The 13,623-nt window shown below is 43.9% G+C and overlaps 1 protein-coding gene across 6 annotated transcripts in view; it reads right to left on the minus strand.

Moving 5' to 3' along the window:
* Positions 1–3,166: 3,166 nt before the first annotated feature.
* LOC118773695 (ephrin type-B receptor 3-like) overlaps positions 3,167–13,623 on the minus strand; it is a 50,466-nt gene continuing 40,009 nt past the window's right edge. For 2 of the 6 annotated variants that reach the window (XM_036522737.1, XM_036522736.1), the window contains exons 9-16: positions 12,611–12,663; positions 12,277–12,399; positions 11,050–11,297; positions 10,239–10,454; positions 9,897–10,046; positions 9,604–9,797; positions 7,655–7,810; positions 3,167–6,000 (exon numbers count right to left, since the gene is read on the minus strand). In XM_036522737.1, the coding sequence (XP_036378630.1) occupies positions 5,892–6,000; positions 7,655–7,810; positions 9,604–9,797; positions 9,897–10,046; positions 10,239–10,454; positions 11,050–11,297; positions 12,277–12,399; positions 12,611–12,663 (1,249 nt within the window). In that variant the 3' untranslated portion in view covers positions 3,167–5,891. Of the gene's footprint in view, positions 6,001–7,654; positions 7,811–9,603; positions 9,798–9,896; positions 10,047–10,238; positions 10,455–11,049; positions 11,298–12,192; positions 12,400–12,610; positions 12,664–13,623 lie in introns of all 6 variants that reach the window. The other 4 variants (XM_036522735.1, XM_036522734.1, XM_036522740.1 and 1 more) reach the window with 3 other exon arrangements.

Below are 13,623 nucleotides of genomic sequence, written 5' to 3' on the forward strand. Positions count from 1 at the left end.
TACATAACTTTTACTGAAGATCAATATCTACTAGTCAGGTGCCCACAGCAATAAAGCTGAAAGACTTCTCTCTGTATTAAACTGTAAAACATTTTATAGACTGCAGTGGGTCTTAAATTTCCTCAGGCTTTTGGGGGAATCAGAATAATGTGGCTGTAACCCTTCTAAAACTAGAGGACTTAAGGGAGAAGAACGAAGAAGAAAGGATATGTTGTGGGTTATAGACAGAGGGTGGATGGAGGCTTGGATGAGTGTGGAAAGACAGGCATAGGTGATAAGGACTTAAAGACACCTACGGTAGTTCTATTAAAACACTTCAAACACTTTTTAAATTAATTTCAAGTTTCAATTTGATATCCTTGTTAAATAGTAATTGTTAGGTAGGATGGCCCTAAGGTCCTCTAAGGCAGACTAAGAAATTGGCACTGTTTTTTTTAACCATTTTACATAATGACCATCATTATGGCAAGCTCAATATTATGTGAACATGTGGAAATATAAGTGCATTGAACTGAAAGAAAACTGAAATGATAGGAACTAAACAATGGGTCACTGTAGTCCAAATGAACTGTTTCTTTTGGATCTCATAAAAGATCTGGATTTATGAACTAATACCCATCACTCCATAAAAAAATTACTTTTACTTGTAAACAAAGAACAAAGGATTTTATGCACAGAAATTCTAAATTTCTTTCACTTTTTAAAGTTATATATTTTAATTGTTTCAAGTCAAGATCTTTCAGCATTACAACTACTATTACATTTGTTTCTGCCAGGAATGTAATTTCACACAGCATCCTGATAGAAAACTTATCATTGCTTATGCCACCAAGCTTACTAGAAAGTACATACATGTTCCATGTGTCACATTATTATTATGTGTTCATTCCGGATAGAGTGTATGGTCAATGTGTTTGGACATATTATATGTCCAAACACATTGACCATATTCCTTTCATAGACTAACATGAACCAGTCAGTAGTGATCATTTGGCAATCCTGAGAACTCAACCCCAAATGACATTTTGCGATGGTTTGCATTTGTTATTATTTAACAAATATTGTCATTATTCAGATTCAAACCCCATGTGTCCATTCCCTTTTTGCACCATTTTTAGTAGATAGAGGAATAAATCAGGATAAAATCAACTGATGATGATGCAATAAATATAATTACCATTATTATATCAGTAATGAGCAATGAAATGCAAACAAAACTCATTATATAAAGCAGACCGAATAAAATAAGACACAGACACCAAAATATGTATCATATTTCTTAAATAATTTAATTGCAAAAGGGTCTTTTAAAAATATTTCTACAAGAATGCATCTTTCTTTCATTTGTTTGTTTTTGTCTTCATTAAATACATCTCCATGATCCCAAAGAGAAAAACCATTGCATTTTAAAATGTTTTTTTTTCGTTACTACGCAGGTACAGTACTCTTAACCTTTCATTTGTTTTCTGTAATCGTTTGAATGTGACTAGAAGACAGGTATTTTAAGTGTTTACTCAAGAAAAAATCATATAGATATAAAACAGTAACACAGAGAAAAAAATCTGGAAAGAAGGGTAGAGCAATGGAGGTGGGGGGTGTAAGAAGTAAGGAGAGGGAATGTTGGGATAGAAAAATTCCACAGCGCTCATTGAGACTATTGGCACAGAGAGACGTCAAACAGTTGATTCTGATAACAGACGACTGATTCAATATCAGACAGTGATGCTAGCACCTTCATTCACACCCCATCCTAAATTCAACATTTACAGGAGACAATGGACTGTAAGTCTGGCTAGACATATAAGAGATAGACAATCTGAGCTCACAGAGGGTTCTCAGGTCCAGTACCTTTCTGAAGACAGAAAAGCATGCACTATCATAAAATGGAGAATCAACATCAGAGATGGACATGAACCACTGGGAGAGAATATATATATATGTGTGTGTGTGTGTGTGTGTCTAAACAGAAAAGAATCTCCTAGAAATGTGACAGTGTTTGAGATTTCCCAGTCAGACATTTTCAGTCATTTTCTTTGCTCTTAGAACATTTGGAACAGTAACTTTTTATTGATTTCAAAATGCGGATGTGTCTTTTTCTTTATACAGGAGCAAACAAGTCCCAACTAAGCATTCCCAGATAGAAATGGTAATGTCACTTGCCTGTGGAGGTGACAATGACTGAGCAGCTCCCCCAAAATAATGATAGTACCTTCATTTTACCACTAGATGGTAAAAAGGCACAAATAAGGGAATCCATCAAAATAATCCTTGCCCTTGAATAGCACCTGCTCTTGCTCTTGTTTAAACACACCCAAGACCAATCAAAAGCCACCATTCGCAATAAATTGCAAAAATCGTATATATGTGCACCGGGTAACAATTTACTAACAATGTTAAACAATTAATTTGGTGCAGCCAATCTTCTTTTTTTCATTCACTCTCATCAGTTTCACCTCCTGCTTGATAATTCACTGATATGGGGGACAGGGAGGAATATTTTGCTTTTTATTCAGTGACCGTATGTGTGTAATTACACCCCCCCCCCCCCAACTCAACTGTCTGTCTCAGACACTGCTGTCATAGTGAATTACCTTAATGTGGACTAGGACCATGACTGGGTCATTGTAAAGCAAAATCTATGTATGTACATATATTTACTGAAATCTAGTTGTGTTATTGAATTTAAAGAGACCAATCTTACTTGCTCTGAGGCTTATTACATAAACTGAGACCATCATTGTGATTGTTACTGTTGAATTAACCAAACATGCTAAATGTTTTACCACCACTAATTGAAATACAAATGTGTTACCAGCACTAACTGAAAATGCAGTGGCAGGAACTCAGTTCTTGATTCCACTTCCTTTGAGTATAAGGATGACAACAGATGATGGATGAGGTACCCCATCATCCATGCTTGTGTTCAGAGTATTTAGCCTGGTGTGACAGGCAACTAAATAACTCAAAAGTAGTGGAAAGCACACATAGGTGCTGCTCTTCAGTGGTTCACACCTGAATGAAACTGAGATACAACTGAAATAAGGATTAACTTAAATTTCACAAAGAGACTGGAACTTTTTATTTTTCAAATACTGTATATTATTATTATTATTATTATTATTATTATTATTATTATTATTATTATCAATAGAACTAGTTTGTGTTAGTAAGCCCTTTCGTCAAATCTAAGGGGTATGAGATTATTTCTAAGATTTTGCATAATGTCATTAGGTTCTTGTAAAGCTCAGGAAGGCTGACAGAGGTCTCATACAGGGACACCATGCCACTTTGACAAAAAACCTGAACTAAGATATTCACATATTGCATTGCTCAAATCAATATGTATCTACACTTGAGAACTCTATCACCCCCACCCCCATTCCCTTCCCCACTCTCTGTAGGTGTAGTGCCGCAGTCCAGGTGATGCAGCCGTTCTCTTTTATGATATGCTCTTGCTTTCCTGTTTGAGCCCAAGGCTGTGGGTCCTAGACAGGCTGTGCACTGTACAAATCAGGCCAAGGCAGAATGAGACTAGATGATTGCAGCCAGGGAGAAATAGACAGATAATCATAGAGAGGCAATCCGTCTCTGGGTGTAAATATATTCCTGGAAGCGGCAGATTGCTCCCTGCGTTAATCACTCTGACAGGCTCGGACCAGAGGGCCACTTGCCCGACAGCAGCGGACGAGTCAGACACTGCGACTGTCTGCTCCACACTGCATAGCTTGGCGCCAGATTGAGCCCTACAACGGAGCTCCACCTCTGGGCTCAGCGACGGAACCTCTGTGATAGAGCTTTGCTTGAGGGGGAGCTCTGCTGTTAAGCTCCACCTCAAAGACAGAGCCCCGATGTCAAGCCTCCAGATGTATGAGCACAAATGGACAGTAGTGTAAAGGCCCTTGGGCAGATTGCAAGAAATCCTGCAGGAGATATGAGGAGCCTAGGAGGAGAGGAGGTTCTCGCAGTATAAACTGCCAATGTGCGCATGGAAGACATGGGGTGACAGCGTCACAGGGCCACTCACCGCACAGTCAGTTCCTTTGCCTACGTGTTAAAGAGAAGTATCGATAATGCATGAATCTAAACTGAGATGGGATTTCACTTGCTAATGCACTGTTTTTTGTACATCAGTTTCAGAGCTGAAGCTTTCAGGCAGTGGATAAGATAAGTATGCATTGCACTGAAGAATTACAAGCACTTTGTGTGTCAGATTGTTGTATGTCACAGCACTGAAATGGTTCACCGTGATGAAAGGACAAGAGAAGACAGAGGACATTCTCTTCACCACATCCTCTGTCTCCTTACATTCCTTAGTTTCTTTGTCCTGATCTATATACCTCCCTTTCACAATTTACTCATTCCATTAAAATCCACACGACACTGGCATCTCATGATAACGCTTCAATGGTTTCCTTGGGTATCCTTGTGTTTTGTTGCAACTTCTTTCTTTTTTTTTTGTTACAAAACTTGTACAGGCTGTTTAGAACAACAACAAAAATACAATATTCAATTTATATGAGATTGTTATAATTATCAATTCATTTTCACAATTGTCCTTCAGGGTGTTTTTTTCCTATTGATTGGTTTTGTTTAACTGCACAGTTCTAATGGCCCATTTACCTGGAAGGGAAGAAATAAATACATAGGCGAAATGAAGAAAGTAAACAAGAGATTAATTGTAAATCCACATAATAGTAGAAAATATGTATGGTCTCATTTTGTCGTTGCTTTCAGTTTGTGAACAATGCATATATATATTTAAACTATTTTCATTTTGGATCCAATAAAAAAGTTAACAATTGTCCACAGAGTAACTTTTTCAGAAATAATTGTTTCTTGTCACAATTCGGTTCATGCGCAAACTTTCCATTGTGGCGCATAGTTGAAGCTGTATTGTACAGTATTTGTGTGTAAACTTTCACACACGTTCTCGCACGCACAATGCAAAGGCCGGTCAGTCTGTTTTTTGTGTCCTTGTCTCCCCAGACTGCACCCATTGTCCTGTGAGAGGGGTCATGAACACCTTGGAGTCACACAGAGCAGACCAGCCCGCTTGAAACGCAGCTCTCCCAATAACATGAAACAATTGAAAAAACCAACCAAACAAAAACAGGCTGATACACAAATGAACAGCAATTATAATAACAAAACACAGCCTATGATTACTTCCAAACCATCGCAGCCATCGTGAAAATACCCGCTTTAACATTGCTTCCTGACTGAGGAAACATCAGTCATTTTCTTTTAGAATTCCATCCATTATATTGAATTGGTGACAATGTTGCCATCTCGGCTCCCTCTTCTTGCCTTTCCATCACATCTCAGCCAGCTTGTTTGTAACCTTCTTTTCTTCCACAGGCATGTGCCCTTTAAATAAATCATCTTCAATATGAAGATGGGAAAACACACAAATAAAATCACTACAGGAGAGATTTTCTGCTATCCTCTGGCCGTCCAAACACTTTTTTTCTTTTTGTGAAAAAGCTAGTTCGCTTTTTCAGTTTTGTTTCTTTTTTGTTACTCAAGCCATGTTTGGTCTTTTCCATCCTCTGTTGCGGATACTCTGATGGGGTGGGAGAGTTGGGGAGGAAGTGACACAGCTCAGGAAATCAGTGAAGTCCCACCCATCCTCATGAAACACACACACGCATGCAAACAGAGGCCCATGCCCGACCCCAGGAGGCACGGAAGGGATATGGGTTTTCTTTTTAAATTTACAAAATAATCATAATGAGTGTCTTTCAGATGGAAACGCAGTAATAACATGGAAAACAGGAAATGGAGAAAAAAATGTCTGAGGCACTGCAAGCCAGTTTTCTGATTGGCAGAGACGATCAGGCAGCTGAGCTTTCCCATTGGGTCTCTCTGGCACGGTCCCACCTCCTTTTTCTTCAGACCTGGACGGGCAGTGTTTGGTTCATCTGTAGCCGCATGTCCTGGATGCTGCCCAGAATCTTCTTCTGGTGGCCAGCCAATGTCACCCCTATCCGTAGGAGGTCCCTACAGAAGGAGAGGAATAGGTGTCACATGTAACTCTGAGGGGCACAAGTCAGTTTGGGAAGGAAACATTTGTGACAGATGGACGTTTCACTCAAAATGAGTTCGACCTCTCTGTGCAGGGAGAAGCACATGTGCACCTTAGCACCCACGTGCATGCAGCTGCATGTCCACCCACTAGCAGGGGCAGAGCACATGGTCTCTGACACTGGTGCATACATTTAACATGCACACAGAGTCACGCACCCAGACAGCTGCATACATAGGCCTTCCTCAGAATACAGCGCACTTATTTACCATGTGTGGCACATTGTGAGTGTATGATCAAAGGTGTGGAGAGAGAAGGTCGCGAGAGAGATTAATAATTCTCCTGGGTCTCTGCCCCTGTTGTGAAACAGCTGTCTGAATTCACATCGCTGCACTCAAACACTGAGTCATACACAAGGTCTGCCCCCAGGTTAGTCTCAATGCACCAGTCCCAACTTTCAAAGAAATCAATGGGGCGATAATGAACATGTGTTGTGGAGTCCATGGCAAACATGCCAGTGTTATAAAAAGAAGAACTCCATCTGTCATCAGTTTTACATCATTCATGAATGGGAATATTCCTCACTCACTCATTCGCTCATTGAGCCAGCGGCTCAATGTAATGGCACTACATTCTCTTAACCAGCAGAGGCACTAACAAGGGGAGCCATCGAAGTAGTCTCACGAAACAGCATCTGCCCTTGCTCTTTTTTCAGAGCTATAACGAGGACATTTTTTTTCTGTATGGTTCTGTTTGTTTTCCCCTGCCGATAGCTGGCGAGTAAATGAACAGCCGCGTCTGGGAGAGTGATTAGCCGAATGAGTAGCCCCCCGTCCGTCTGCCTCCCTTGTCCTCAGCTCAACAGGCCTCATCACTGGGATTTCGTGCAAATTAATAGTGTTTTTTTCTCCTCTTCTGCCACACCACCCTCATCATGCCAGCAACGAAGGATAAAATGATAATAAATGAAGACCATTAGGAGAATTACCAGGCATTAAGAACAGGAGAAGCCCACTGATTGGTACACCTGTCAGGTTGCCAAATTGAAACAAATTACCTCTTCTTCTATCCCCTATCCTCTGCCTAATGAGGTTGATATATTTATCATTTTCATCCTTATTCATTTATTTGATCACAAGAAAGTAATTCACATTCCCTGTTTTGTTATTGCAATTGTGAGGGATGGGAAGTTCCTCACAATTTAAGACTCTTTCCTGTAGGTACTTACAGGTCATACACATTCATAAACCTTAAGGTCTGCGACTATATAATAGAGGGGAGACAGAAACTAGTGGATACTTGTACAAACTACTTTCTCCTCCATCTCCACCATACGATGCTCCAATTCCTCAATTATCTAATACACCAATTTCTTTCTTCTTCACTCTCAAATGATTAATTCCCTAGTCTTTTATTTTATTTCTCCATTTGCACTTCTATGGATCTCATCTGGTGTCAAGATGACCAGCTCACCTTTGCTTCATACTCCTGGACAAACATGAGGAAGAGCTATGAGGAACAAGGCCACCTGGTATTGTTGGGGGTTATTATGAGAGACCTCTTAATAACCCAGACTCACACCGCCACCTCCCAACCCACACACACACACCGAGCCCTTTGCCCACTCACTCTGAAGTCATCTGTGCCACCAGCTCAAAGGAAGCAAAGCCAGCATTGAGGAAGTTTTCACGGTAGCGGCTCATCTTGATGGCGTCCAGCCAGTCACCCACAGTGGTAAAGGTGGTGTAGTCAGGGACACAACGGTCAAGGAGGGGCTGGGAGACCCTACAGGGGGAGAGAGGGAGAGAAAGAGAGAGAGAGAGGGTTAGGTCGCGCCTCACCTCCACCACGGAACCTTACCCCCACACCCCCCCACTACCTCTCCCACCCTGTAGGGTCGCCAACAACTTGCCCACTTCTCCACTGTGCGGGACTAGGCTGGTGACACAGGAAGGACTGACACACAGGGACAGAGACACCTGGACATGCAATGGCTCCTTTACAGGGAACGGCAGTGTGTTGAAATGTGAGCCAACAGCACCTACTGAAAAGGAGTTTCCATATAGAAATGTTTGTAACTGAGGCACACATGTATGCATTTGTCAACACCAATGTAATACGTTGACTTTCATAAATCCAAAACAGATCAAAATAAATTACCTATCTGCTATACATCAGTCATCCTTAGTCTAAGCTCTAAACTGTAGTAATAAAAGTTGAAGTGGCAGAGAGAGGAGGCGGGAGGGGCAAGCGTGGAGTGAAAGGGAAAAGAAGAGAAAGGGGACCACTGTCTCTCTGCTCTCTGCTCTGCTGATCCTTGTCGTCTTTTGATGGCTTTAGATTAATTAACAATTAAAAGCAGAAAGAAAGTTATTAAGGGTGTACAGAGGCTCTATTGAGACTTGGGGTGCGGACTGATGGGGAGAGTGATTTTTAATAAGTCTGCGTTTTGGGCTACAGGGCTCACGGTCATTAACCTAACAGGAAGGTTTTCTTAATGGGTCATTGTTGCCCCTTCCCTAAGTTTCATTTACAGGGATCTTGCCCCTTTGCCAACAGGACAGCCAGTGGCAGCAGCCACCCAAAGGCTGACGCCCATTAATACGTGCCCACCCCGCCCTCAGCCCTGGGTGGTAAAGGCCCCCGGCGTTATCACCTCACTGCTGTCACTCACCTACTCTCCATCTACAGTTGAGGGACAAGGCAGGAACGTGCTTGGGACCATGAGACACTAGAAGTGCACATTACAGCCCGCGTTGCACAAAAAAAAAAAAAATTCAATGCACTCAAGCACAGATGATGTGCAGAGGCGGTCGCAGACGCAACCTCATCTCCACATGAGCCGGAAGACAGATGCGCCAAAGTGCGGGAAAACGTGTGTACACAATAACACAAGTACACCTCTCACTCCTAATTCACCAAGCTCAGTGGGAGGCCACCTCTCCGCTGGCCCGTTTAAAATCTCGTTAGCAAGCTAATTAAAAACATCCCCATCTTTACTTTTCCTTAATCTAGCTAATTACTCCCGCTCAGTCTTCACAGCCATCATCACAATGGCTGCCCTGAGTTTCCTCTTGCCCCCAAAACTGTCTCCCTTCTTCAAGTCCCAGGCCCTGACACAAGGATAGATAGATAGGTCATCCGTCTCCCCTCAAGTCCCCCTAAGCTATTAGAATCAAAGAACCCTTGTGCAGAGGAGACACAGCCTAAAAAAGCTCACATTTATTGCAGATGTTAAATTATTGACATCTCTGTTGATGCACAATTACCTCCAATGTTTTATTGAACTGTGGCTACCCTGATTTGCACAGTTTTCCCCAATGCTACATTGACATGTTGCAGCTTTGCTGATTTACCGGGCGTTGGTTTGCTGCATAATGCAATGTGACCCTCAGATGTCTGACCTTCCACAGTGATTGAACTACAGAACTTTTCTTCGCATCCATGTAAGTTTGCTCTGTTGTAGTCATCCTGGTGTGCCAGTATGAGCAGCTGCAACTTTGGACTCTGTGTTCCATGGTGCATATCCTTGTGTGGGTGTTGGGTGTGTGTGTTTCAATGTTGTCTTGTCTGCTCACCCGGACTGCGTGCTGGTGACCACTTTAAGGCTGGCCGCGTTGCGGATGAGCTTGTCGAGTGTGTTGACAATCTGTGAGAACTTGGGCCTCAGGTTCCTTTCCTTCACCCAGCAGTCCAGCATGAGCTGGTGGAGGGCGGTGGGACAGTCCATTGGAGGAGGCAACCGGTAGTCCTGCTCCACGGCGTTGATCACCTAGAGGGAGGGGCAGAGGAGAGGGCAGGACATCAGGGAATGCCTGATAAGATCAGAGAGAGAGAGAGACAGAAAAGGACAAAAGTATGTCACACTCACGTCCTGGTTGCTCATATCCCAGTATGGGCGCTCGCCATATGACATCACTTCCCACATGACGATGCCATAGCTCCACACATCGCTGGCCGAGGTGAACTTTCTGTAGGCAATGGCCTCCGGGGCTGTCCAGCGAATGGGGATCTTGCCTCCCTAAAGGAACACAGACAAGTCACATGGTCAGCTATGCAGATAAGCAGGGACACACCCACAGGTGTCAACACACTACCATAATATGCCAGAGATCAACACAAAGAATGGATTTATAGGGCTTGGATATATATGAGAATGCCTGTCTGTGTGTATCATTGTACATACTGTATTTATTAATAGTCACACACTGACCAGAGAGCTGGTGTATGTGGGGTCTGTGGGGTCATCCTCCAGGAAGCGGGACAGGCCAAAGTCAGACACTTTGCACACCAGGTTGCTGTTGACCAGGATGTTGCGGGCAGCAAGGTCGCGGTGGACATAGTTCATGTCAGAGAGGTACTTCATCCCCGCTGCGATGCCCCTCAACATCCCAACCAGCTGGATGACAGTGAACTGCCCATCATTCAGCTGTCAGGGAGAGACAGGAGGTCAGCATCCAGAGCTCACAAGACACATTCATCTGATCAAAAAATATCCTTGTCCTTCTCTCTTCCACTTTCTCTCCATCATCCTGTGTTTAATATTCCTATGAGGCCATTATTCATGACTGGCTGATTTTTCTCGAAATGTCAGAGACAACACAGTGTTTGCTAGAGCCTTACAGCTGTGTGGTGAAGGCCTTTCCACACGAAACAAAGAGAATAAGAAAAAATATTGTTAACAGAGAGACTACCTTGCTTCTTGTGCTGAGTTGTGGCAAGGACTCAGGATCAGACTATGGATGTACAATGGAGACCATGCTACTCAACTTAACTGCAAAACAAATACTACCAACCACATAACTAACACTATTCAGTAAATAACTAATCATATTTTTTTTCCTCTAGCATCCCCATATCTTTGGTTTTGTGGTGTTTGACATCCTTAGGCTGGACTATTATACAATGTCATAAGCAGGATGTTTGCAAATGTCTGCAGTCAAGACATTAAATAGAACAACCCAAAAGTTTAGGTGATGGATACATGTATCCCAATGTGAGTCCGGTGTTCCTAGGTCTCTTACCCTGAGAAAAGAGTCCAGAGCTCCATTCTCCATAAATTCTGTGACGATCATGACCGGCCGGCTCTTGGTCACTACACCCTCAAGGCGGATGATGTTGGGGTGGTCAAACTGACCCATGATGCTGGCCTCGCTCAGGAAGTCCCGCCTTTGTCGCTCAGTGTAGCCGGCCTTTAGCGTCTTGATGGCCACAATGATCTCCCGCCGGCCGGGAAGCTTCAGCCGACCACGGCAGACCTCCCCAAACTCTCCTGAGAGAGAAGGAGACAGACAGAGAGAGAAGGGGGGAAGAGAGGAGGGGGAAGAGCGGGGGAGAGTGGGGGAGAGAGGGAGAGGGACAGTTATTGGTTAGAACTGAGGATCCAGGGGGAAGGAGAGACTGCGAGAGAGGTGAGGTGGTGGCAGTGAGGGACAGGGGAAGGAAACGACAAGGTGTGGGACACAGTGGGTGGAAAGGAGGGGTGGATTGGGGTGGGGTGGGGGGGGGGGGGGGGGGTATTAGGCATCTGTGGGTGGGAGGGCAGGAGAAGGGGAGAGGGGAGGGGAGAGGAGCTTGGGGACCGTGGATGGTTTGCATCGGGGACCTGAGGGTGTGTGTGTGTGTTTGGGAGTTGGAAGGAGAAGGGAAGGAGGAAGGGAGGGACAGGGTGGGTTTGTCACTTAAGGCAAGGCTGGGACGTGACAGGCTCTAACAGTAGCAGCAGAGTTAGAAGCATAGCTGTAGAGCTGGGGGCAAGCAGCAAGTCCACTCCATAGGACCTCTTCCAGTCAGATGTGGCCAGCCCTGGTCCCGCTTTGTCACTGTCCTGCAGCTTTTAGACAGAGCTATGTAGAAACCATCACTACATTTCTGCAACAAACTGCAACAGTGTCCATAAAGACTGACACTAGTCAGTGAAAAGGATTAGGGAGGTGAATCAAGACATTCTCAAGGAGCAGGAGGGACAACCACTGATGGAAAAGCCATAAAGTGATTAGGTCAGTTGGACACAGTTCTGGCCAGGGAGAGACCTCAAGAATGGGAGGAATCAGCTTAATTGACAGGACAGGAATTCTGAAGGCACGGCGACCCCACAGGAGCATTCTTGTAAGTGAAGCAGTTAGGGGGTTTTGGAGGGGAGGGGGTTATTAAGTGAATGAAAGTACCGCTTGGATTGAAGTCCTCTAACGGTATGGCCTGGAAGTGCATAGCAGTCTTCCCCCTGCTGCTCAGGAGCTTGTGTCGGTTACCTGCCCCGATGACCTCCTCGATCTTCACACAGGAGATGTCGATTTCTTTGGCAAACTCGCGGACAGCTTCATTAGGGTCCTCGTATGTGAAAGGGTCAATATAGACCTTCATCCCAGGAGTGACTGAGGGGGCAGTGCAGAAAAGAGGAACCACATCAGCTGGGGACACAACAAAGGCTGTTTTCCATAGCAGGCATTGATAATGTCTTTTGTGATTAAGTGATGTAGGTTCATGCCACATATAGCTTTTAAATGGTTCAAACCAAATGCCAGGGACTGGAATGTTGATCATGCACAAGTGAGCATGTATTAAATGAAACAATGAGAGACTTACTATACTGTTGCAGTTTCTCTGTGTATTCTGACTCGGAGCCATTGCGTTGCTTCCTGTTGGCAAGAACAAAACAAACTAAATCATGTGACCTGGACCCTACACCTTACCTAACAATATGCAAAATCTGGCATCATGGTAGAATTGGCTTTGCTAATCAGAAGTATGAATACCTTGCCAGAGCTTCAAGTGGGAGCCTGACTGAGCTGAAAGCCTATTGAAACTAAAGAACACGATCAAATTAAGGTGCGCAACGGCATGTCTCATGTCTCTCAAGAGAGTCATTGCAAGACAACACCTCAAAAACAGCAGTCAAAGCAAGAAAGTATGATGGATATTAAAAAACAAGGAGCAAATACGATCACAATTTTCATCTCTGCGGTGTCCAAACAGACTGCACTATTCAATCCCCATGCTGTAGTTCGGAGTCCAAGATCTTCATTTCATTCTCTGTCTTTTATCTTTTTTCTTTTCTCTAGTATCAGTCCATTAATGTTGGGGTGTGTGTGTGTGTGTGTTGGGGGGGGGGGGTTGAAATTAGATGTTAATGTGGTTCCTTTGTTGTCTAACCAGTAACCGGGGCAATAATACCCCCTGGTGATTTGCATCTCATTTCCAATTCTAATGCGGTTCCGGAATATGCAAGGGCTTCTGTTTCGTAGACGCACTAAGATACTGAAACACAATGTAACGATGAAAAAAAAGAAGGGGGGGGGGGGGGAAAGATTATTCTGGCATGATGGAGTGGAGCATGTCAGTACAGGGCATGCTGTAAACTGTGTATACCATGAGAACAGCATCAGTCTGCAAACTTCTTTTGCCACAAGCTCAGAAAAAGAGCAAGAGGCCACAATCGCTTCCAGGCTACCCTGGTGTGGCACTGGAGGCAATTGGGCCAGAAGTCTGCAGAGTGGATGCGGTGCTGCAGGTAAAGCCCAAAATCTTCACTTGGGAGACTGGAGCTGGCTCTGTGCAGCAGAGTAGTGCTGCCTGCTTCTGAGAAGCACGGTGCACAA

Source organism: Megalops cyprinoides, chromosome 2 (assembly GCF_013368585.1).
Source record: "Megalops cyprinoides isolate fMegCyp1 chromosome 2, fMegCyp1.pri, whole genome shotgun sequence".
NCBI classification, from domain to species: domain Eukaryota; kingdom Metazoa; phylum Chordata; class Actinopteri; order Elopiformes; family Megalopidae; genus Megalops; species Megalops cyprinoides.